Raw genomic sequence first — 26708 nt, 5'->3', positions numbered from 1 at the left:
TGGATCAGGGGTCTGAACTTTTCCTTGTGGCCTCTGGTTGAGTCTTCCATAGCAGTCAAACTTTGGTTTGTGTCAGTCGTGATGTAGAAAGCCAGAGGAGAAGTCCAAGGTGCTAGTGGTTTCATTAAGTCATCAAGATGGATTTAATGATTTTATTTGGAGCATTACTTCCAGTGAGCCACAGCTGGGGGCTCAGAAAGAGAGGTCTTCCAAGGGTAACCAGGCTCTCAGGTGCTTTCCCAGGGTCAACTACTGCAATATGGCTTAACCGTAGGGCAGAAAAATCCACCCCTCTTGGAGGAATTAAGGTATCCTATGTAGCTGTGAGTGGGGAAAATTCACTCCTGTGAAACGAGACGTATGCTGGGTTGACCAGATAGCCCGAAGCTGAGCTGTACCCAGGCTGTCTCACATTCTCAAGGCCTCTTTCTTGAACTTGTCTTCTTTCAGACTTTACCTTCATTTTCTGGGTAAGTAGGAATGTATTTATAGGGAAAGCCCCTGGTTTGGGTTTTGTAAGCTTTCCAGAGAAAACTGGATCCAAGAGGGAAAAAGATTTGCTGACCCCTGTCTCAGAGGTTAACATTTTCATTTATGTTTTACATGACTCATTTTAAATTACAGTGCTCTACAGATATAGAAAGAAGCCTTCCTCTTCCCACCCTCCCCCAGATACCACATAATGGAAAAAGCAAGAATTTTCTGCATAAGCAAGACTTTTTTTTTTTTTTTTTAAACAAAAAGCCAGTCTCTGATGGGACTTTTTTCCTGTCAGAATTCCCACTGGTCCACTGTTGCAATATTTACAAAAGGCCATGATGAAAGAGGAAAGCCCATTTTTGAGCCCTTTGCCTCTGTGTTATGTAAAACATAACTTGTATTTCTGTTCTTGGTATTAGAAAAATTGTTATTTTTGAACTTCTCTGATGGGCTGGTAAACCTGCTAGGCCTCTTAATTGTTAAAGGCTAATTTTGATTAAGAAAAGATTTGTTCCTCTGCTCTGAGTAGACACGTAAAACTTCGAAAAAGGTTTGGATGTTCTGTTTCCTGTTTAAAAAAAAAAAAAAAAAAGTCCCTTCTTATGAACTCAACTGGATGAGAGGATGTTCCTCAGAGAAAATTCAGCTCTGGGAGGAACCATCCATGGAGGTCGTAACCTAGAACATTTTTGAAGGGAAGTTTCACTGAAACTTACAAGAGGGTGGGGTTAGGAAGGAGAAAGTTCTGTTCTACCATAGTTTTAGCTGAATAAATCATTTTACTCTGGAAGCCTGGTCAGGCAGTCCCATAATTTGTAGCTGATTGTCAACAGAGGTCCTTGATGTCAGTTCACTGTGCAGGAAGGAGGTGGCCCGGGGCCCCGTTAGGAACTTGTACTAAAGTTGTATCTTTCTTTCTTCCCCAGAATGTTCACTGGAGAAACTTCTTTTAACGATTGAGCCTTGGTGATCTTTTATTTCTACATGAAAACCTTTTAAAACTAACATAATTCAACTTGATCTTTTTCTTCTAGTTAGGTAGAAGATAGAATCAGCTGGAAGCACAGTTGAAAGGAGTGTATTCGCATGGGTGCAGGACTGAGGGATGGAAAGTTCTGCTCTCTCATTCAGCGGGACTATAAACCAGCTGTGGTAGTAAACACGGGGATCCCAGTGTTGGCAGCCCTGCTTTTGCTTTACAGACAGTTTGATTTGCCAGCCAAAAAGAAGCTACATCAAGATTAGCTCCCAGACTGGGGCTTTAGCAAGTGCTCAATTAACTTCGGCAGCTCAGGGGGAAAAGCAGGTTAGTTTGGGGATCCAGATTCTGAAGAGTGTGCCGTTGAACCACATGAACCAGAGGACAAGAAACTGTTTAATTAAAACTTCATAAAATGGTTCCTTAAGCTTCATGGACAATTGAGTAACTTCAGTTTCCTCTCTTTACTCTTGTTTACTTCCTGCTCTTCTTGAATTGAGCATTAGGTATTCTGGTCTCTTACAATGAGAAGATTAAACAGCTGTACTTTAAATTAAAGCATTAATTTGGAGTGTTCTGTGGCTGCATTAATTATATCTTTACTAAGATTACATTCCTGTGGATTTGACAGATGTGTATAAGCAGCAGTGGGGCTTATCCACAGCAGACCCAAATTCTGTTCACCACTGAGCCTTGGCGATCTTTTATTTATACATAAAAACCTTTTAAAATTGAAATAATTCGACTTGATTTTTTTTTTCTTCTAGTTAGGTAGAAGATAAAAGAATTGGCATAGAGTGCAACTGTGGGCATATTTGCATGGGTGCAGCACTGAGGGATGGAAAATTCTGTTCTTCATTCAGTGGGATATAGCGAGAAGTATGTGTTGAAAGTTTCTCACCTAAACAGGTCGTAATTACAGACTTTAGGGTTTATTTCTTTTAATTAGAACATTATGCTCACTCAGTGGTCCTTATGAAAACTTTTCTTCTATCTGCATATTTTATATCGAATGATAAGTTAAATTGCTCTGGTACATTGAAGAGTTCTTTGCTGTAACCCTAATTGTAGTTCATGCTGAATACATCAAGGCTACTGTTTGCTGAGTAGCTGACTAGTCAGATCCATGGTTAATTTTAAGTTTTTCTTCCTTTGTTTTCTAAGAACAGTTTTAAAGACAGTTTGTATTTTAGAAAAATGCTCTTATTCAGAACTTCTCAGATCTAACACAGCAGTCAGTGGGACTAGAGGTAAGAAGTAATAGCTTTAACCAAACATCATCTAAAATTCTGTAATAGGTAATAGTCCTTTGTATAACACATCTCATGTGTTTTACAATTTCTAAGACATCTAAAGTAGCCTGCACTTTTATCAACCTCCCTGCATCCCTGTAGCACAAGGAATTATTTTTGTTACTGAGGGGACAAAACAGGGGGTGAAGTGACTCACAGTTAATTGCCGGATTAAATCAGGCATCCAAGTCACTCTGCTTCGGGTAGATTCTCAGAGACTCAGCTGCTGTCTTCAAAGGGAAGAAATGCATTTCAGCATCCGAGAAGAACATAGCGTGCACTATGTGATTGGTCTTCTTAACGCTCTCTCGTTTTCCTATCAAAATAGCCTCTGGGTTAGAGGAAAATTTTGAACTTCTTTAGTCCATCAGCAAACCCTTATTATATTTCATAATTACTTAGTGCATTGTAAATATATTTAACAGTGGCTGTACCTCTTGGTAAGCTTAGGAATTTTGAGAAATGTATATATTTTTTAAATTTTAAGATGGGTGAGTTTTGAATATGCTAAGTTTCTGCTGTCTTTGTGGCTGTGTGGAAGATTCATAGGACAATGAGTTTCATAGGACAATGGTGCTTACAGAAGCACCAAAGCAACCATCGCACTTTTGTTTTGCATCCGTTTTCATTGTTCTTGCTTACGTGGAGTACTCATGCACAGGCTGGGCTTCTTGGAGCTCTGAACATTGTCCTTGGCCAACGGTTAGTCCTAATTGCTGTAATTAATTTGCTGTGTGACCTAAAGACAGTAACTTGCTTCACTTTGGTTTTCTCATCTGTAAAATAGAATCAATGACACTCTACTAAGCCGAGGATTTCAGTGAGGCATCATGAGCACAACCAGGCCCCTCAAAAACTAATCAGAGTAGTAGAATATTTGGTGAAAGCCAAATCCTCATGGATACCAATCCAACATGTGATAAACACACTGGACGCACACACATACAAAATTGTTTCTTAGACTTTAGTGTTATGTTTAGACCTGAAGGAAATGAAAGGAATTGAAATTGTTGAGCTACAGGAAATAAAGACCTGGGGCTAATTTAAACTATTGAAACTTATTTGAAGAAGTGTTTTGTCTCCATAGTAATGAACTCTTTTTCAGCTGCTTTGAGGCTATCCAGAGAAGAAATCAGGTTATATTACAGCAGAATTACCCAAGTTAGGCAGCAGCAGAAGTGATACCATTCTTTGTAAGACACAAACTTGAATATTTGCTTCAGTTTCAAGGGAAGGGGCAGTGAATTTGCCAAACAGTTGTGTATATGTTACCTCAAGCCCCCTCCCCCCAAAAAACAAAAAACAAACCACATACTGGAATAGCTCTTTGTTTCTTAAGACAGTGTTTTATTTGCATTAATAAGTCTTGTCCCTTAGGAGACAGTTTCAAGTCAACTCCTATATTCTTTTTACATTTTTGCATCTTCATTTTCTGTGCCATTTGGTTAAGAGACATTCCAGAGTCTTTAATATGCCACATGCATATATTGTATATTTTCATTATGCTGAACTTGGAGGTGATGGTACTGTCAAAACCATGCTGGGCCAAAAAAAAAAAAAAAAAGTCTCGTGTTTTTCACGTGTTGCTTTTTGAGGAGATTTTCAGGTCATCTTTTTCTCTTACAAAGACAAAATTACAATAACTTAGTAAATTACAACTCTTATGATTACTAATCACTTATTAAATAGCTTTATTAAAAAAAAAAAAAAGAAAAGTATTCTGAGCCTTGACAGGAGGGAGGGGAAACAAACTCTCTATAAACTGAGTCTTTTGCCTAGTAGTCTTAGCAATAAAGATTGCCACCTATTGGTTAAAGAAAAGAACTAAAACTAAAAAAAGTTTGCTAATCTTAAAGATACAAAACAGAATTATTTTGATGGTGTTCTTGGTTGAGGTATTTGAAAACATATGATTTGATGAGAATCTTTCTTCGGTGTTGGGAACTTCGCATTACCAAGCCCACTGAATTACAGCAGCTATCGAAGGAGAGGAGGTGCAGGCTCCCATGGCCCCTGTTAAAAGCGTACTTTTGAGAATTCCATTTTAATGCAATATTAAGTGGATAAGTGCATTTTTTAATTAGACAAATGGTGGAAGCTTGATTCTGAAAGTATTTTTCTAACACTGTTGGCTTGGGCTTCATTTCAGTCCAGGCTTTGAAATGCAACATTTCCTGTCCAACCGAAATGGGATGGACTCGGTAACCCAGACTTTGGGTGCCTCTTGGTGCTGGGATCTGTTTTTCCAGATCATAAGCACTGTGCAGAGCGCAGCCCTGGGCCATGTTCTTGCACCAGGGTCATTGAACGACTTTTTAAGGTGCATTTGATAATCCAAGGAAAAAAAAAATAAATGCATTTTTGTTGTTGAAAATCTCAACTGGTTGCACACTGGGGAAATGTTCTTTTTAATAACTGTCCCCAGTATTGTATGTATATAGATTCAATTATTAGGAATTCTTGTATTTAGTTACAAAACACCAATAAAAACAATAGCAATTTTTTTTATTGTTAATGGTCTAACCATCTTAAATCCACCTCCATGTCCTCAATATCTAAACATCCTTCACATCTGGAGTTAATTAAAATTTACACAGATGAGAGTTTTACCAGCAATTGTGTGTGTATGTGTGTAAATGGAAGCAAATATCCTAACAAATTTAGGGCTAATAAGGCCATTACTGCTCCCATGTTGCCTTTTTGTTTTTTTGCTCATGTGTCTGTTCATATGTGAAGTTTGAAGCATTTTTATCTTAGGTACTTCCCAATAATCATTGGATGCCCTTTGTTGGCATTATATATATTTGAAGAATTAGTTTGCTAAAATTTATTTACCAGCACCCTCACCTTCTTAGGAACCAAGTCGTCTTAACAGCTAAAGAAAAAGGTGGTGCATGGAGTTCCCATCTTCCCATCGTGGCGCAGTGGAAACAAATCTGACCAGGAACCATGAGGTTGTGGGTTCGATTCCTGGCCTCGCTCAGTGGGTTAAGGATCCAGTGTTGCCGTGAGCCATGGCATTGCTGTGGCTCTGGCATAGGCCAGCAGCTACAGCTCCAATTGGACCCCTAGCCTGGGAACCTCCATATGTCATGGGTGCGGCCCTAAAAAGACAAATGACAAACTAAATAAATATATAAATAAAGAAGAGGTGGTGCAAGGGAAATTGGAAGAACCATATGCTATTTGCTTTCATTTGTACATCGTACACCTATATATGTGTTAAAAATGTATAAACTGTTACAAAGCAACATATTGATGAATTTAAATGAGTCGGCACAATAGAAACAAAAACCAAACAGAAGAGTGGTTGGAGGGAGTCCATGATAAATCAAGGAATGTTTTTCGAAGGAATGTTTTCCAGCAGGTCCCTGTGGGTGTCAGCATAGGCTTGTACCTGGTGTTGCTGCATCATTTGAAATGCTGAGGTAGAGGAGAAAGGTAGCTTTGTGAACATTATCACAGAATGTAAGACATGCATGTTCTTATGCAGGAGAGTTAAAATTCATTGTTACAGTCAGTCTGTGTAATTTCCTTCTTTAAAGACCTGCCCATTTACCAGTAATGATACCTTCTTTCTCTTCTATTTTTGTCCCTTCCTTTAGGAAGAGGAATATATGCTTACTCATTATTTAAAATTCCGAGTCATTTTCCTGTTCCAGTTGGTGGGGTTCCTACCATGAGAGAAGAGTGGAATTAGGCAGACATGAAGCTTTTACCCTCCGTAACTTGTGCTTTTGCCAACCATCCAACTTTTTCCCCTTTTAAAATTCTCTTTTAACCGTCAAGTCTGTCTGGTGTTATCTCTCCTGGTCTTTCGTAGTTTTTTTCTCCCAAAGCAGAAGTGCTGGGCTTTTTTCAGTGCCACCCAGATGATCTGCCTGGGCTTGAAGAGGTCCTGTCACAGAGTGCAGTACTTCAACACACACAACTGAACTATTTCGAATCATGTTCTCCCATAAACAGTATGGTACTCGGCAGTTGGACTTCCAGCTAATCCATTTCTTTCTCCACATGACATGTTAGTTCACAGGCCATTCTAGGAATTTTGCTACCCCAGGAGCTCCTGTAACTGCATTAGTGTGATGATGATTTAACCTCCCATAAAGCTGCATTTTAATAGGTGTTTATAGGCATCACTTACCAAGCATTTCAAGTGCTCTTTGAATGGAAACTGCTGGGGGAAAACCTTAACCCAGCTACTTTCTCAGTCTAGCCACCATTGGAACATTCTCCCTAGAAAGCACTTGGTAGCCGATTTGGTGAGCAAGTGAATGTAGTCATTTATATTCGGATGGTATTTTATTTGCCACTTTAAACTACTTATTATGCAGACGGGTAAATGAATACCCAGCTCAGGCCATTGACCTTCAGTTGTTCCCCTCGAGTACTGGAGGTGATTCCCTTGGCACCTCTGTTCACAGTCATTTATTATGTGCTGACTTTATGTGGAGTCCTGGGCCTGATGCTGGGGTCACCCTAGTGAATAAAGCATCTTCACTGCCCTCATGGAAGCTCACAGTCTCGTAGAGGGAAGCAAAGAGAGTGAGCTGAGTACCAGCCCCGCCAGGTGAACAGTGAGCCTTGGGAATGGGAGGAGGTATGTTCCTTCACCCCTGCCGGGAGCTCCTCTCTCACATCACTGCCCTTCTCTCTGGGTGGGGCAGTCATGTGAGAGAGGTTGCTGGGGCTGTAGTGCACCCTCCAAGCAGGAGGAGAGGGTGGGTAACCTCTCACAGGACCTGGGATCTCAGTGCCAGGCCCCAGCATGGGAAGAACTCGCATGTTGCCAGGCCTCCTCTGACCCCTACCTCCCACCTCTTATAACTCCCTCTGCTTGGTCACTGCCCATGCCTCTGACATCACTGGCAAACAGAGGAGGGTTGGGTTTTTCCCATTGGTCTTAAAATACTTAGACATAGAAATGATTACAAGTGAGTTAGGCTTCCATATTATTAAAAATTCTGTTACCCACATTGCTGCTGAACTATGCAAATGTGCAGTCACCACCAATGTAGATGTTTAAAATAACTTGAGTGAGATAAGACTTTGGTGGTCTAACCTGGCGACCGAACCACCTTTTATAACATTTCTGGGGGGAAATGTGTTCCGAGTTTTGCACAACCAACTGCGGCATTGACATTCTGCCGTGCTGGGGGACCCTGGTTTTGCTTGTGTGTCCTTCTGCTCCTAAAGCAGTGCTGCTGGAGATGTTGAATTTACTCTCTTGGATTCTTGAGGTTAGTTACGCAAGTTCAAAACCTGCTTACCAGTGCCACGGAGCTAAAGGAAACCTAATTCATATCCTCAAAGGTCCTTTTAAATCAAAAGTGTATGTGTTTACCTTTTATGTCTACACTAAAATTAATCTGATGGTCCAACAACTTGTTGCCTTGTGACTCCCCAAGGCCTGGGGAAGTGACGGAAATGATTAATTTCCTGACACAGTAATCGACTTAGGTATTAATGGTTTCTCTTCACAACCTCTCAGCATACAATGGGTTACTGCTCTTGCCTTCAGATAAGGAATCCATTTAAGCAATGAAGTCCTGCTGTATAGCACAGGGACCTATATCCAATCGCTTGTGATAGAAGTTGAAGGAGGGAGGATAATATGAGAAAAAGAATATATACATGTATAACTGGGTCACTTTGCTGTACGGCAGAAATTGATAGAGCATTGTAAATCAGCTATAATAAAAAAAAAAAAAGTTTTTTTAAAGGCTATTTACCCAGGGGGAAGGGGAATTTTTTTTTTTCTCTTAAGGTTACTATATGAAATACATATAAGAGAGCAAATAAAAACTTTTTTCTGCTTAAAAACTTCTTCTCCAGGGATGGATAGATTAGTAGTTGTATGATAAAGCCAATATAGCAAAATGTCAATTGCGAATCCAGGGGGATGTGTATTTGGCTGCTTACTGTACACTTCTTTCAACTTGCCTGCATGTTTTCATTTTTCAAATAATAAGATGTTGGAAAAACCAAAAAAAAAAAAAAAACAGAAAACAAACTATCTTAAGGTTTTCATTTCTTTATTTATTTTTGGCCAGGGAGATTCTTTAAGGTAGCTGATACAGTGGTTCTATTGGCTAACAATGCCTTTGTCGTAATAGAAATTAAAATTCCTGGAAACTAGATAGGATTTTTAAATAGCTATTTAATAATGGGTGGTGGGAATATATTCTTGATAAAAAACCTTTTCACCCCATCTCTGGTAGCCTTGCTGTGCATGAGATGACTCAGAGGTTCTTGGTTCAGCAGATGAAAGGTGTAAACAGTGTTTCTGAGTTCGTTTTTCAATGAACCCTGCTATGTTTTTTTAAAAAATGTTATAATGAATGTCTTCATGAGCCTGACTGGTCTTCGAGGTTTTTACTTATTTGGCTGAACTAAGGGTGCTGGCCCTCCGTGAGCTGTTGAGTAACACAGGAAGTGCATCAAAGAGCACCAAAGTCAGTCGGCAGGTTTGGGGTTGGGATGTGTGGAGAGGCAGGTTCCTGTAGACCTGGATTCATCAGCCACTGATTTTGGATGGTAGACCCAGCTCCAGAAGGCGGGGGGGGGGGGGGCTTTCTTGTGAGGCAGAACTCCAATTCTTTATTTCAGATCTTCCAGACTTTTCATTAGTCCATCCTTGAGACTTTGCAAGTTTTAAAATTGAGTTTCCCTCTACCTCGAAGCCACGAAGTCGACAGCATTGTGAGAGGGAGAGAGAAAGGAGGAAGTTCAGTGTCATCCAGGGAGGGCCTCAGATCTAGAGGTCTGCAGGGCCCACGCCCTGCTGGGGGGCTCGTGTAGCCTTGGCTGTGTGCAGAAGGAATGGCTGACCTTGGAGGCGTTCTGGTTGGATCATGAGTTTGGGCTTGGAGAGCAGGGTCTCAAGTTCACCAGCAGGAATGAAGCAGAATTCACAATGCAGTGTCTTAAGACCTCAGCGTTTGCCAAGTGTTTGAGCAATCCCTCACATCCCCATGGAAGGGAAGAGCTGAGCCTTGGCCCACAGTAAGTCCAGCAGAGATGAGAAAAGTCGACCCTTTGCATCTCTCATCTGCTGTTTAGACTAAGACTCAGACCTCCGAGACCACCCTTAGCAACCTGTCCTAAACTTGAGCATCAGCAGAATTACAAGCCCAATTTCAAGCCCATTTGAGGAGTTGGTTTCTGAGGAGGGACAAGTACCTACATGTGTCTTTCATTATTCTGTTGCCTTAGGAGATGCTGTTTAAGTTGGCAGATAACGTACTGAAAGCAAACCTTGTCGCTGGTGTGATTACTGATTTCACAAAAAAAAAAGGGGGGGGGGATCAAATGTTGAGGGAGGGGAGTGTGTAGCATTTAAAAGTGTGGTGAAGCCATCAAGTTAACAAGAAAAAGTAGAATAAAATGTGGTTTCAATTTTCTGTACTGGGCTTGAGATGATAATGTTTCAACTGAGGGGAGGGGTGGGGAGAGGGAGAGTATTTTCTGAATTTCAAAATCCTAGAAATTATTTATTTTTATTTTTATAGTTGATTTACAATGTTCTGTCAATTTCTGCTGTACAGCAGAGTGACCCAGTTTTATATATATAAATACATATATATATATATTCTTTTTCTCACATTATCCTCCATCATGTTCCATCACAAGTGGTTAAATATTTTATTTCCCCTTGCTATACAGCAGGATCTCATTGCTTATCCACTCCAAAGGTAATAACTGCATCTACTAACCCCAAGCTCCCGGTCTATCCACTCCCTTGCACCTCCCTCTTGGCAACCACAGGTCTGCTCCTCATAACCATGAGTTTGTTTCTTTTCTGTAGAAAGGTTCATTTGTGCCATGTGTTAGATTCCAGATATAAGTGATATCTTATGGTATTTGTCATTTTCTTCCTGACTTACTTCACTCAGTATGAGAGACTCTAGTTGCATCCATGTTGCTGCAGATGGCATGATTTTGTTCTTTTTTATGGCTGAGTAGTATTCCATTGTGTATGTATAACGCATCTTCTTAATCCATTCATCTGTCGATGGACATTTAAGTTGTTTCCATGTCTGGACTATTGTGAATTGTGCTACAATGAACATATGGGTGCATATGTCTTTTTCAAGGAAAGTTTTGTCTGGATATATCCTCAAGAGTGGGATTGCTGGGTCATATGGTAGTTCTATGTATAGTTTCCTAAGGTACCTCCATACTGTTTTCCATAGTGGTTGTACCAATTTACATTCCCACCAGCAGTGTAGGAGGGTACTCTTTTCTCCACACCCTCTCCAGCATTTATTTGTTGACTTGTTAATGATGGCACTTCTATCTGGTGTGAGGTGGTAACCTCATTGTAGTTTTGATTTGCATTTCTCTAGTAATTAGTGATGTTGAGCATTTTTTCATGTGCCTGTTGGCCATCTATATATCTTCTTTGGAGAAATGTCTGTTCAGGTCTTCTGCCCATTTTTCAATTGGGTTGTTGGGGTTTTTTTTGCCAATGAGTTTCCTAGAAGTTATTTAGAAGTTTTGATTTGTTTCATTCCCTGATTCTATACTATCGTAAATCAGTATTTTTCTTTTTTTTATTACTCAGTAAATGTTATTACAGTTACAGTTGTATGATGATCATCACAACCTAATAAATCAGTATTTTTCAAAGGACTTGCTGATGATCAGAGCAGAGGTTTCCTAGATCAGAGGTCCCCAGCCTTTCTGTGAAGAGGAGCTCCTTTTTAGGTCCTGAAGCCTTGAGTTATTGGGGCTCAGCGTGGTGGAGGTGCTGAATGACCCATCCTAACTCTTAGCAATTCTTACCTCTGTGACACTCCACTTCCATCCAGCGGCAGCTGCCTAGACAGCACAGTAGCTGTACAATCTACCTCATTTCTCCCTCCCTCCCTGAGCTTCTACCTCTCTGTTGCTTCTGCTTGAGTTTTTTCCCCCACTAAATACCTGACATAGTGTATGGTGGGGAAAATTGACTCTGTGTCTGGCTTAAGTAATTCAGGGTGAATGTGAGTTGATTTACCTTGTCTGGTCTTCATAGCAGTACTAATTATTATCTGCATTGCTGTCTTCCAAATTAGTGATACTATGCATACTTTTTCCTTGCGTGTTTATGTCTCCTTGGCTAAAGAATTAATGGTCGGTGGTATGTCCGCTTGTTACAGTTTTAATTCAAAGCAGGTCTTTGCTTCTATCTTTGGGTTGCTGCTTTGAGCTGTGGTTTCCCAGTTCCCAAGTATGTTTCATGACACTTATCCTACATTTCAGACAAGGATTTATGGGTCCCATAGGATTCGAACAGGACTCCGAGGAAGAGCCAACTAGCAAATGGAATTATTTTGTCTTGTGAAAGCTTCCAGCCCTTTAAAAAAAAACTCGACTCAGAGAAATAGAAAACAAATATTCTTGGGAAGAAACTGGGCTTGTTAGTGCTTGGCGAGAAATTTTCGGAAGGGAAAGAACATTTCCTCTGGCCTCAGGAGCACATTCAATGTGAAATATTAACTGTTTTTAGAAGAGTTAAACTTAAATTCGTCTTCGGGTCATTTATTTGACTTGAAAATAAATGGATCTAGTCCTTAATTTTAAAAAAGGTGTTCAGAATCCTATTTTAGATAAAACAATCATTCAGTAAAGGAGGCAGGCTGCTCCAGACGTCAGTTCTTAACTGAAAACAGCTGGGACTTACGGAGGTGTTTGCAGAGATCTCCGGGGCTGGGGGATTGGCGAAATGTGGTGCACATTAGTTCCAGCTGCACACATTTGCCTCGTTCGAGCTCTTTATGGTAAATGAAATGCATGCTTCGTACAGACCATGCTTTAGTCGTCTTCTCTTAGCCCTTGACGAAGCAGGTGGAAAGTGTATTTAGTCAGAGGAATGACTGAAAACAATGAGCTGTAAACCCATCCATAGCCATTCCAAGAAAGAGCTATTAAATGTCTTCTTTTTATTTTCCCATGCATCTGCCCCCCCCTTTTCATATTTTTATAACCTTGGCAAATCTTGAGTAATTTTGAAACGTTTGTCATTTGGTCATAAATGTGGCAAGGGAATGATAGGAGCCTGCACACTTGGATGTTTTGTAAAGCAGTCGAACCCCAGACTGCGTCAGCACAAACGTGCAAGGAGGGCTCTGTGCATGCCCTGTCCTCTGGCTCTGTGGGCAGACAGGAAGTAGACCAGGAGAGATCCATTCCTGACCCCAGAAGGATCTGCACCCCCCCCCCCCACTGTGAAACTTGAAACTTGCCCTGATGTTTCAGTGTTGTGTGTGGTCCCTTCTCTTGTCCTCTCCTGTTAGGGTGGAAAACTGAGAGTTTACTGAACAGAATTTTGAGTGGAATGAGGACCACAGGGATCATCTCATCCAAATGGAAAAGGAAAAAAAAATTCCAAAGAGGTCGAATGATGTGCTTGTGTTGGGACACTGAAATCTCTTTATAGAGAAAAACCATCTTAAGGTATTTTTGTCTTAGACCTTTACCCAAAAGGATCTCTTCACAAAGACTTTGCATTAGTGAAAGTCTTCAATTCAAAAAAACAGGAATTCTAAGGATAGGGTTAGGATATGTTCCTGAACATTGGTTTAATATTTAAGTCATTCTTACCTTGGTGCTGGTCTGAATAGACTGAATAATTGTTTGAGTTAGCCATCACCTGTCACTTTGTACAATTTTAATGTGGGGAAAGATGCCTTTGGAAATACTTAGCTGTATGTTATACTTATAATCAATTATGGTTTGTTTGGTTTGGTTTGGTCTTAAAACTTTATAGACGCTCCCATGTGGCTTCTTGAGTCAAGGATCCAGAGTTGGCACTGCAGTGGCACAAATCGCTGCTATGGTGCTGGTTGAATCCCTGGTCCAGGAGCTTCCCAATACTGTAGGCAGGGCCAAAAAACAAAACAAAACCAAAAAAAAAAAAAAAAAACTTTATATAATTGAGGGAAGTAGATTGCATAAGTACAGTCTTTCTTTTTTTCTTTTTTTCAATGAGGCAAATGAAGCAGTATCTTAAATTGAATTAGGGTTTCCTGAGATTCTAGAATCTTATTCCTGAATTTTCCACTGGATAACCTCCAAATCTTTCTCTCGCCTTTGTCCCTGGTTGACTCGAGGTGGGCCCCAATTTGCATGGCAAAGGGATGTGATGCTGCTCTAAGGCTGTAAGTGCTGGGGAGAGAAATCCTTCAAGGGAAATAAATCTAGGATGGAACGTTGGTCTCTGGCAGAAGCATTTTACTGCTTAGCTTCTGAGATCTCTACATGGGGGATGAAATTTAACAGCAGCTGATATTCTAAAAGTAACAAAGAATTATTTCAGCCCCTGATTTGCAAAGTACTCACTTCTCAGTACTCTCAAAATTTTTGTCGGATAAAGATTTTTCCATACCACAGATGTGGAAGGAAGGACTCACTCGTTAGTGTTGTATAGAAACAAACGGTGAATTCAGGACTTTTCCGGGGTCGTGGAAGGTATTCATTCCTGACCAAGCTATTTGCGAATAGCATCTTTATCTGGGTCAGCCTCTGATTCAGCCTCATCATCTACTTCACCACTGGAGTAAACAAATGTCACTTGTTAGCTAGTTTTTCATGCCCTCAATGGACCAAACATTAATTTGAAGCCACGCTCTGTGAAATAGTCCTTGGGGGAAAATATGTTAGTGATTTTTATCGCGATAATATGGGGGTTGGGAAAAACACTGAAGCTTGCTTGTAATGATTGTATGTGTTTTCATATTGCTTTTCAGCCCCTCTACTTTCGTAATATTCTTTTAGTATTCCAGCCTAACTCAAACACTGTGTCACTTCTTATAACCTGAGAGGGAAACTGCGGGCAAGAGAGAAACATGATTGGCTGTCATTGTGAGGCAGTTACTCCCTCTCCAGTGTTGGTGTCTCTGGTCATTAATTGCTTTTGTAATGGGGAGATTATAATACGTACATTCATCAGTGTTCTTGTGTCACCTGGAATTTATTTACGCTTTGCAAAATTCCCAAGAAATGGTGCTTGGAACTTTGGTCTGCAAGATTTTCACATTAAAATGCAGATAACATCTTCAGAAACCACAAAGACATGGGCTTTGCAGGCTTGGTAACTGAGTGCCTTTGTGATGTGGTTTTATTCTTTTTTCTGAAGCACCTGGTTGCAAGCAGTGGGACACTGAATTCTTAGGGGTGTTTTTACTGAAATCTTTAAAACTAAGGATCTGGTTATTCAGAACAGCACATCATTCAAAGCACCTTTGATGACCCCCAACTAGATGTTTTTCTGTTCTTTAATGATAACATCCTGAACTTATTTATTAACCCAGATCTTTCCCTCTCTTGACCCCCCCTCCCCGCTCTTCTCTTTATCTAGTTTCTCTCTCTCTCTCTCTCTCTCGTCAAAAGAGAAACAAGAACCATATAAGATCATTTTGTAATCTTTTAAGTAGTCTAGAAATTTAAGATATCACTGTTATACTTCTTAATTTTACTGTTGCGGTATGAGGTAGATTACTGCTGAAGCACTAACAGCAAGCATGTTTTGGTGGCTTCAGTGATCTGAGCTTTGCAGAGGTCATCATAATGAACTAGAGCATTTTAAGCATCTTAATTAGACCCATTCTAATGATTCATTCATAGCCAAGTACTCAGGAACCATATATGTGGATGTATGTTTTCAAACAAGATTATGCCTGGAATTCTTCAACCAGAAGACTTTTGCTGGAGGCCTTATTAAAATCAGCTCCATCCCTCTGATATGGCACAGGAAGCTTTGTCAATCTTTTCCATTTCATTGTGATTGTCTTTCATACCCTTCCTAAGAGACTGTTTTTTTGAGCGAGGGTCGAGTGGCTGGATGACAGGAGTGACCACAGGCTGCTGAGCAGTCTCCTGGCTGAAGGAGGAGGATTCTCAGGAGAGTGGGATAATGGAAGAAGAAGAATATGGCCACACTGGTGAAAAGGTTCAGGAAGAGAAGGCAGAGACACTCAGGAGGAGCTTCCTGGTTTTCAGTTGTGTCCAGGCCTTGCCCCGTGAGGAAGGTCAGTGCCCACACCTGGCCACTGGTGGCATGGTGACCAGCCAGGTCGGCAGTGCATTAATATTCATCCTGTGGTCGAGAGTGGCTTCCTCAGGGCCTGGCCACGCCAGAGAGAGGCAGATACGCATGACTGGGGCCACATCAGCCACTGCTGTGATATGTACCACCAGGGACCTGGCCACTGCATGGCCTACAGTCTGAGGTGAGAGCCCCAGGAGAGGTGAGGGCTGTGGGGCCCAGGCAAGCCCGGCTCCCTCCACATCCTCTCGTCTTTCTCCTCTGCAGCATTTTGAGTTAGAAGAGCAAGCAGAGGTGTTCATAATTCAAGGAAACGGGATGGATGGACAGTGGAAGCTGCCTCTTCATTGGGAGAAGCCACAAAGTTCCCTCTGCCCACAAATTTCACCCCCTGTCATCTGCCGAAGAGCCTGCTGACCTGCACACATTACTGTGACAAAGTAACCCATTAATATAGGCCTGGCCTTTAGTAATTTAACTTTGGTCCTTTCATGCCTTTGGCTTGCTGTCTGGGCAAGACCCCAAAAAGGAGTCATGTAATCTGACAGTCAGGTCGGATGGGGAAGGGGGCTTTCACTACTCTGTGAAGCTGTGATGCTTTTACGTGTATCCTGCAAAACAGTGTCCATCCTTTGTTGGACAGTTTTTGCAGAACAGATTAGTACATGTTTTCAAACATTGACTATATGTTGGGTTACTTGGGAGAGTTGTTTGGGTTTTGGTTTTTTCTAACATCATTAACGTCTTTTTATTCAACGGTAATCTCTGAGTTACTCGTATACCATCTTCAGGTGCTGGGGAAGGAAAGGTCTCTTACTTATGGGTGTGAAAATCTTGGTGAAGCATTACTTTAGGGTTTATATTCAGAATTGTTAGCAGAAATACATAACACAGTCACTCAGTTATTTTCAAACAGCAAGTTCATTTCGTAACTTATTCGGAGAGCACTTGGAAAGATCTTAGAAGTGGTAACCCATTCCATACAGTTTATGTCTAAGAAAACTGAGGTCCAAAAAGAGTCACCTTAAAGGAGTCTAGCATTCATTCATTAAAAGGCTTCTTTTGTGTCAGGCACTTGATCCAGTGATGAACATCCTTGCTCTAGATCCCTGCTCTAGAGACACCACCCAGTGGAAAAGAGGCACAGGTGTCATTTAAACCTGGGTCAAACCAGTTCTGAAGTGGGCTGCTCTTTCATGTATGTTAAGCAAAATGCCGACAGCCTCTTAAGTAAGAATCTCAAATGGGTCATAATCTATTGTTTCATCTTCTATCGTCTTCTTAGAACAAGAGTTCTTAAACATTTGTGGAGTAAGGGATCCCTTTATAAATGCATTCAGTCAGTTGATCACATGCCCTGTGTCCTGGTACAGTGTGTTTGGGGCATATTCCAGGAGTGACCTCCCAAAGCCTGCATTCTCTTGGTAATCTTGAGCCTCTTCCTTGAAAGATGGGTTTGCACCTGCAAAACTCTTTTCCAGCTCTTCAGTGCAGGCACTGTGGACCCAATTCTACAGACTGCACACTTCCTCCTGAGAGCCAGTTTGCTGGGTATCACCATAAAGTATCACATTATACTAGGGTTTAACCTGTGGAGTCAGGCCCTGACTCCACAGGTTAAAGGGACACCTCGAAAGCCATGCAAACTTGATAAACTCTCTGCATCAACTGTCTTACAAGGCGCGAGCTCTTTCAAAATTCTGTGTGCCCTTCGTGGATTCAGACCTGGAGGCCTTATCCCAGAAAGCGCCTGGAGGTCTGAGAAGCACATTCACTGCAAAGCTCTGTTCTGTCCTTGCTGCCTTTCCTGAGTACTGAGTTTTGATTTGGTGCCTTTAAGCCATTTCTAATGTTATCATACCATCTGAGGTAGGAACTGCTTGCCGCTTCCAGTCTCTGCCACCCATGAAACATTTCACATTTGGAGAAAACAATGGCTTGACTTTTTAAAGGAAATAGTTTCTCTTCTGGGACTTTTTTTTTTTTTTTTTTTTAAGAAGTGTCAGGAGCTGGGCTGAAGCTTCACATTCCAGGTGCTTAGAAAAAGTCCAGTTGTAGGACTAGAAGCAAGCAGCCCAGGCACCTGCTGCGGGAGAGGCCGCCTTTGACAGCACAGGTTTCACTTAGGTTTCTCCACCCTTGTCCACAGCCCTGTGATTTAGCAGAAGTTTAAAGGCCAGAACGCCCTTCGTCTTGTAAGCCACACGGTTGAGAGATAGTCTCCGAGGTTTTATAAGAATGGGTACCAGAGTGGATGTATTAGAGACTTCGAATGGAAAGATACTGGGCTGTAAAAATATACACACCTTATCAGAAGGGTGCCTGCCTCTGCCTGTCAGTGTACGTAGACACTTCTACCTCTGCCCTTTTATTTTGATGACTGTTCATTTATCTTCTAGCAAATACCAGACATGTTAATGGTCACTACTTTTATAAATGAAATTATTTCAGCTCACACTGTCAAGATGTGAACCTACACAGACCTCAGATTTGCTGACTGGAGCAGCCTTCCCCTGATCATAGAAGCTTCTGTCAACTGCAGTCAGCAGCCTGTCTCTACCAGGAGGCACACACATACATGGAGTACATATTTTAGGGGTAGCCAGTAGCAGATGGAGAGCCACCAGCTGACACAGTGCTACTCATCGTGGCATTTTTGAAGAGCCAACTTCCAGGTCTGTGTAATGTCCTGACCCCTCACCAGGCACTCTGATGGACACCAGGCATCTGCTTCCTAGTATTCCAGCAGGTTCTGAGTATGTAATGAACGTAGGTGCCCCCATTCCCAGGCAACCAGGATTCTGTACCTTCACAGTAGGATTAAAGCTGATTTTACCCTTTCCACACTAAGAGTCAAGAACGCAGAACTCTGATCTTTTGGGATATAAGGAATATGGTTCTTCTTTTGTGTAGCTTTTTCGTTTTGATTTTGAAACTAACATCTTCTCCACATAACCAAATTCACATTGAGGCAAACCAAAGGCTGTCCTTCTAGGGCCGTGCTGTCCAGTACAAGGTCCTCTGGCCACATGTCACAGCTACATTGAACCACAGAAATGTAGCTGGTCCAAATTGGGATGGGCTATGAGTATATATTAAAAAAATTGTCAAATAGCTTATTAATAACAACTTTCACATTGGTTATTTGTTGAAGCGATAATATTTTGAATGTATAGTATTAAATAAAAGATTACATTTTCATCTCTTTCTTTTTGGTGGTAATGTGGCTACTAGAACATTTGAAGTTACATGCATGGCTTACACTTGGACCCCACCAATGAAGGTACTGACAATCACTCTCTGAATATCTATAATCTCTACTCAATGACTGTTTTGCATATTCTTTTCATGTCTATCTCTGTCTTTTCTTCCAAAATGAAGGATCAACTGGGAGGAGTCAAGACCTTGGAAATGATCCCTGTCATACTATGATTTTCAAGGATGGAGAGGGTTGACTGGAAAGTTCTGCTCTGATTTGTGAGCCCAGCATCCTAGAGTCTATCATGGGGCTCAAAAAATACAGTAAATATGGTCACGGCTCTTCTTGAGTGGCTGTTTTTGAGCTGTCTGCTTTCCAGATCTGTCCATTGACTAGGGAACTCTCATCAGCTTTCTTTTTCTTTCTAATTTTGTTGTCTGGCTCTTGGCAGCCCCAGTTTCCAGAGCAGTGCACCAAGAAAAGGTGCAGTTTTTAAAGAAAGCACATACTCTATGGCACTCCGTGGTCTGACACTCACTTAGCACCCAAAGATCCCTTGTGAAGGAGCTGCCGTTTTGTTCTCTAAACCAGATAACCTCTTTCAGTTAAATCCTAGCTCTGAGTGGTACAGCTGTGTGAGCCTAGACAAAGCACTTAACCTCTCTGAGCCTCAGTTTTCCCTGATGTAAAATGGAGATGATAATAGACCCTTCCTCATCATGAGATAATTGCAGGAGAACAACTTGGCACAGTACCTGGCACATCATAAATGTTACCCACTATTAGTAGTTTCTTGGTAATAAGAGCCTCAGCTACCAAGGGCAGTCTTTAGTATTTTATTCCTGATCTTGTGTGATTTGGGATTCTTTCCTTACCACATTTTGGAGAATGTATTATTTTTGAGATGTTCAGATGCCACGTCCCCTCAGCAGGGAATGGATAAACTTACAAAGATATAGGGTTTGGGGACCAGCAGTTGCCTCTGAGTATCATGAATTCTCATTAACCCCTTTACCTCTTTTATCACTGGTATTTGTCCCCATTGATGGCATAGATCCTAAGCTCTTTCTGCATGGACCGTCCCACCTCTTAGCACCCAGTGTGCGTGGGTCAGATATCTCAAAACGTTGCAAGGAACTGCATTTACAAGCATCGTAACTCAGAAACCAGAAGAGGATGAACAGAGCATCCTCTGCAGGAGAGACCAAAGGTGAAGTAGAAAGAGCGGGACCCTTGGATTCAAACAGACAAGGGTTGTGGTATCTGCTCTGCCAAATGCTAATCAAGTGATCTTGCTTTATCCGTCTCCCCACTCCGAGTCTTTCCCATGCACAAAATGAGACTGATGGACTTCGCAAGGCTCTTACCATGACTCGAGGAAATAACCGAAGGGACTAGAGGAGTATCTAGGCCAGTGGCTGCTCAACCAACCCCTCCCCACTTCTTCCTTCCTCACTTGGCCACAGTTTCATGATCTCCAGCTCCCATCTGTCTACATCATGATGTATAGAAATGTAACTCAGTTGGAGTGCGTTACATCCTCTGATCTGTACAGCCATGACCTTGGAGTACATTGAACTAACATGTAGTTAGTTGTCTTCTGTTAGATTCACATACAGACTCGGGAGAGAGGTTTTAGTTCTCTTGAATTTAGTGTCCATTCTGGCAAGGTGAAACCTGAAAACACTTTAAGGAAAGTTTCCCCTTCCCTGTTAGAAATTTTTGGTTAAAGTATCCAAATGAAATAAAATGAAATTTTGCCATTTCTCCATTTATTTAATGTATTTAATTTACCCCTCCACCCTCATCTTTGAAGTGAGGTTTTGCTTGGTGCCAACACCAACCACCCCCCAGGTGCCTATGATTTTTTGCCAGATTTGCAGCAACAAAGTCACTAAAGACAATATAGAGTTATTTTTAGATTAATTCTTGATTAAATGTAATTTAGTAATTTTATGTTGGTCACGTGATCTCCTTAACTTCTATCTCCAAATCATGCAATTTTAAGAACGAGAAAAGTATTTTAGGAGTGCCCATTGTGGCTCAGTGGTTAACGAACCCGACTAGTAATCATGAGGTTGCGGGTTCAATGCCTGGCCTTGCTCAGTGGGTTAAGGATCTGGCATTGCCGTGAGCTGTGGTGTAGGTCACAGCTGTGGCTTGGATCTGGTGTCGCTGTGGCATAGGCTGGCAGCTACAGCTCCGATTAGACCCCTAGCCTGGAAACCTCCATATGCCGCGGGTGTGGCCCTAAAAAGACAAAGGACAATAAATAAATAAATTAAATAAAAATAAATAAAAAAGAACAGGAATGTACCAAAACATTTAAAAAGAGAGAGAGAAATTATTTTAGAATTTCTTAGCTAAACCTTACTGCTTCACTGATACAGAATGAAAAACTCAGAGACATAAGTATTTTCCCCAAAGTTCTCCCATCTGTCATTGACAGGTCCGGAACTCATTTCCTTACCTATTGTCTTTTTCTTTTTTTTTTTTCCTACTGTGACACAATGGCTTTTTCAGTTGTTTTTCATGTGATAGAGTAACAATCCTGCATAGGTATGGCATTTAATAGTGATTTTTTTAAAAAAACAGAAGTCACAGAAAGGATGTAATGTATTAAAAAAAACCCTAATTTTTAGTTTCTGAAATAGATTACATTCGTGTAATACCCAGAATGAACTGTAAAGTCTAAAATGAAACTCTTCTGTCTTTAAAAGGCTCATGCAAAAAGTGACCAACAGGGGGAAACCTAATACAGCCTTTTGGATTAATTTGCTTAACTTCTAGCCCCTTTTAAAAAATTACCCAAGCTCCTGTTGAAGCCAGCAAAAAACATCTGTTGATTTATTTATAGTCACAATTTCTAAGAAGCATATTCTATAGCAGATGAAAAAGTAGTTGACAGCTCATAATTCAAAAAGTTACTGAGGCCTAATCTAATGGAACAAAATGTACAAAACTCACTCCTGTGGTTCAGGCCCTATCGCTTCCCTTTCACCCGAAGACAGAAGTGGTATACGAAGCAGAGCATAGATTGTTCTGATGGTTCAGAACAGGCCGCTGTGAGGTGAGGATGCAGAAAGGAGTGGCCTCCCGTGACCAGTGATTGCTTTCACCTCCGGGCCAGCCTCCTCCGGCCCCTGGGTCCTTTCCATTAACAGCATCACAGGTATTTCCATCCTCATAGGAAACTGGCGTTTTTCTAAGCATCCTCTCTTCTCACTGGGAAGTTTGAGCCGGGTGTTACCTACACAATGTCAGCAACGTAGTTTCTATCAAGGATCTAAAGTGTGGATGAAAGTGATGAATCCTTCCATATCTGGGTCAAGCTGAACTTTTGACTTGACTTCTTTTCTTGGACCGCTTGTTGTATTTGACATAATAGCCACTTTTCCTTAGCTGACTTCTAAGCAACTATAAAAAATACACCCACGCCTCAAATACCACCTCGCTCTATTTTTAGCCCACTTCTGATCACTTTTTGTGGGGAGCATAGTCAGATTTCTCTCTATAATCCATATATATTTTATAGGTTGCTTCTGTCCGTAGGACCTACTATGTATTGTAATTTTTCTTAAAAAAACTACTTTTTTATTTGGTCTGCACAAACAAGTCTCGATCACATAGGACTGTGTAGTATCCTGTAGTTTTTTGAAAATTTAATATGATCCAACTGCTACCCAGTTGACCCATCCAAAATTGTTATCCTGGAGTTCCCGTCGTGGCGCAGTGGTTAAGGAATCTGACTAGAAACCATGAGGTTGCGGGTTCGATCCCTGCCCTTGCTCAGTGGGTTAACGATCCGGCGTGGCTGTGAGCTGTGGTGTAGGTTGCAGACACGACTTGGATCCTGCGTTGCTGTGGCTCTGGCCTAGGCCAGCAGCTACAGCTCCGATTCAACCCCTAGCCTGGGAACCTCCATATGCCGAGGGAGCTGCCCAAGAAATGGCAAAAAGACAACAACAACAAAAAATTGTTATCCTTAAAAAGAAAATCATATCCAGAAGAAGTCCATGGATTTTTTTTAGCTGAGAGGTGAATAGCCTCTTGTTACTAATGATCGTCATTTATTACAAGATGGGAGAATTCATTAGCCAACCAGAAATGCTCAAATTGGTCTGAGGTATCAAAAGTATTGCTCTTTTTTTTTTTTTCTGACTCTGATTCCTCATGCAATTGTTAATGGTTGTATCTTATATTTATTGTTTATATGGATAGCTTAGTTTTCTATCAGTGATTTTAAAAAACTATATTAAAAAATATGATAAAATAGTGTCTTCCTTTCTTAATTTTCTTTGTAGGCTGATAGAGAATTTTCTGTTCAGTTATTTTCAGGCCGCTATCTTTTTCACCTTCATTTTCTTTTTCTCCCCAGTTCTATAGACACATCATCCTTTTCCTTTTCTCTCCCTTCTTGATATGAGCACTTTAACTCCTTTCATATCCTTATTAAACATAGCTTGTTAACATTTCATTTTGGAATCCTTTGAAATTTAAGTTTGTGTGTGTGTGTGTGTGAGACAGAGTGTATATTTTTTTCTAAATTATTTTCTAGGCCCTTTCCCCATCTGATGATTAACCAAAATAAAGTCCCTTTGTACCTTGCTGAAAGTGATGTTAGCCAGCTATATTTAGCTAAATAAAACCCATTACATCCTTGGGGAAGAATGTGCTTAGTTTAGCCTTATGAGAAAATATTTAATAAATGCTGTCCTGAAAATATTTAGCCTGGCTGAGTTGGACTGGCGGGGGTTCAATCCTGATAAAGCAGAGGCGATGGCAAGAAGCTGGCCCTCTAGTTCAAGTTCAGGTTGAACAGACGCTCCTTTTGTCACGAAGGGTTGTAACTGGGGGTCTTCTGTTGCCAAGTGCATTACCATAGGTATCCTGCAAAGATTTCCCGCCCCCTTCTCCTGGCTCTTTAACCTCCAGAATGGCGTCATGCAGCCCATAGGCCTAAAGAGGCAATGAGGTTCATGCAGTGGTCCTGGCTCCCTTTCAAGTCCATCAGTTCTTTAGAATCCTAGCTTTACCACTGAGTGCTGGCTTGTCTTTGACTCACTTGCTTCACTTTTCTTAGCTTCGGTTTCCTCCCCTGTAAAATGGGGACAATGATAAAACCACACAAGGGTCTGCAGACTAAAGGAGACAAAACACATGAAGCGTTGGAGTTCCCGTCATGGCACAGTGGTTAACAAATCTGACTAGAAACCATGAGGTTGCGGGTTTGATCCCTGCCCTTGCTCAGTGGGTTACAGATCCGGCGTTGCCGTGAGCTGTGGTGTAGGTCGCAGACTCGGCTCCGATCCCGCGTTGCTGTGGCTCTGCCGATGGCTGGCAGCTACAGCTCTGATTTGTCCCCTAGCCTGGGAACCTCCATATGCCGTGGGAGCGGCCCTAGATAAAGCAAAGAGACCAAAAAAAAAAAAAAGTGTGATGCGTTGAGCCATTTCCAACACTAATTGCTCAGTGCTAACTATCAGTAGCAGTAGGACAAGGAGTAATCTGTCACGTCAGCCTTTCTAATAGTCCCTAACCCCACCCCACCCCCAAACGCACGCTAAATTTTAAAGAGTTGAATTCTTTTGAATGTGATGAGATGTAAAAAGCTCTGGTGTGGGCATCAGAGGAACTGGGTTCTAGCCCTTGGCCTTAACTTCTTTGGGACCCTGGGCAAGTTGTGATCCATGTGATCTCTCCCCACACAACAGGGCACAGATGGCATCGGGCAGCAGAGTATCTACTGCTCGTCTCTCTTTGGAGAGCTAGTTGGGCATGAGAGCAGAGCTAATTAGATTTGATAGCAGGACCTTCGGAAGCAGGCAGTGTCACCTGCCTGACACGTGTTTGGTGTTGGGCCCTGGGATCTGATGTACCATCTGCCCGTGAAGCCCAAGTCATTCAAGCACCAGGTTATCAGTATGGAGATTCATCACTTGGAGGCTCTCTCCCACGGTGATCTGGATTTCCTCTCTCTGGCGGGCTCCCTCTCCATCCTTGCTACTCAGAGTGTGGTCTGAGGACCAGCAGCATGGACATCCCCTCCGAGCTTATTGGAAATGCAAAATCCCCAACCTCAGCCTCATCTCCTGAATCCGGTTAGTAAAACACATTAAAGTTTAGGAAGCACTGTCTGAAACAGCAGCTCCCCTTGTCAATATTCTGACATAAGAGGATGCTTACTAAACACCTATGGAAGTGGTATTTAACATTCTTTTTTTTTTTTTTTCCCCTAGACTTAAGTGTTTCTTTCCTCCCTTTGGGTGTAGTATGTTGATGTATTAGGTAGCTCAGGCTGCCATGACAAAAATACCATATCCTGAATGGCCTTAGCCACAAAAATCTGTCTCAGTTTGGTTCATGTGGCTAAAAGACTGAGATCCAGGAGTCAGCATGCGTGGGTTCTGGTGGGGGCCCTTGCCTGGCTTGCAGACAGTGCCTCGTTTTGTGTCCTCATGTGGCAGAGAGAAAGAGAGAGAGAGAGAGAGAGAGAGAGAAGAAGCTCTCTGGTGCCTTTTCTTGTAAGGGCACTAATCCCATCAGGATGGCCCCACCCTCATGATGTCATCTTACCTAATTACCTCCCAGAGGTCCCATCTCCAGATGCTATCCCAATGCGAGTTAAGTCTTCAACATATGATTTTGGAGGGATGCAGTTCAGTCCATGGCAGCTAGTTTCTGCAACTTACTTTGAGATGCATTCAAAAAAAAGTAAGATGGGCTGATGGAAAGATATGTAATAAATATAGTAAAATGTTAATTATAGAATCTGGGATGAGGATATATGTTCACAAATGTCAAGGGGAAAAAAAAAAAAAAAAGCCCTGCTCTTTCTGTAGTTCCTGGAATGGAAGCTGGCAGCTCTTTTCTCTGATTTCCATCCAGGCTTTCTTAAAACTGCCTTGCTGGGCAAATCTGCCTCTTCTGCAGTTCCCCCCCCCCCCCGCCACCCCCACTCTCTCCTTGGTCAGCCAGCGTCCTGCTTCTGTGCTGTGAGTTAGTGAACTTCCAACCTCAATTAAAAAAACACTTCTTTCTAGTCTCTGGTTTCATCAGTCGTGTCTTTCTGTCTAGTTTCTCTCTTCTGATCAGAGGTTCCTTCGATTCTTGTGAGATTGGGGCTTCTCAGGTTACATTGGAAGAGCCTGCTTTATTGTTCGTAAGTATTTCTAACATTTTCTGCGTTTGACTGTGCAATCCATCATCAGATAAAAGTGGGAGAGAAGTGAGTGCCTCCACAGTCTGACCAGAGCCCTGAGGGCACAAGTATGGCTCACCTGGAGCCCTCACCTCCCTCTTGTTAAGGGGGCTCCCGTGGCTTTCTCTTTACCACCTCACTTATCTGCAGTTCAAGGTATTTGCTAGCCAGGGGGAATGTCCTGACTTGCTTGACTGGGGAGAAGTGCATAAACTGGTCTTACCATTTTACTTAAACATACCTGAAAGTACTATTGTTGCCCACCTGTGGGAACAAGCATCTAATACCTCCATGTCACATGACAGCCATATCCCAGTTACCTGTTAAATTGGGGAGCCTTGGTGGGAAAGATGGGGAACAACATAGGTTTCTTTTCTTAACTGGAATTTGTAGACTCTTGCGGAGAGAAACAGGTTCAAGTCAAACTCAGACACTCTTCATGAGCTTTGTGACCAAACGACTTCTTAATTTTTCTTAGCAGTTTCTGATCACTCTCAATTTAAAGGCAAGGTTGATAGGGAACTTAT

At 41.7% G+C, this 26708-nt stretch overlaps 1 protein-coding gene across 4 annotated transcripts in view; it reads left to right on the top strand.

Annotated features, from left to right (window-relative positions):
• Window positions 1-26708, top strand: part of PIK3R1 (phosphoinositide-3-kinase regulatory subunit 1) — an 88794-nt gene that overhangs the window by 26904 nt on the left and 35182 nt on the right. Inside the window, exon 2 of one of the 4 annotated variants that reach the window (XM_047797279.1) lies at window positions 19016-19064. The exons of 2 other annotated variants lie outside the window; for them this stretch is intronic. In XM_047797279.1, coding sequence (XP_047653235.1) covers window positions 19031-19064 — 34 coding nt within the window. In that variant the 5' untranslated portion in view covers window positions 19016-19030. Of the gene's footprint in view, window positions 1-19015; window positions 19065-19148; window positions 20191-26708 lie in introns of those variants that run through there. One more of the 4 variants, XM_047797200.1, reaches the window with a different exon arrangement.

This window comes from Phacochoerus africanus, chromosome 1 (genome assembly GCF_016906955.1).
Source record: "Phacochoerus africanus isolate WHEZ1 chromosome 1, ROS_Pafr_v1, whole genome shotgun sequence".
In the NCBI taxonomy this organism is placed as follows: Eukaryota; Metazoa; Chordata; class Mammalia; order Artiodactyla; family Suidae; genus Phacochoerus; species Phacochoerus africanus.
This window is presented reverse-complemented; position numbering and strand designations above follow the sequence as displayed.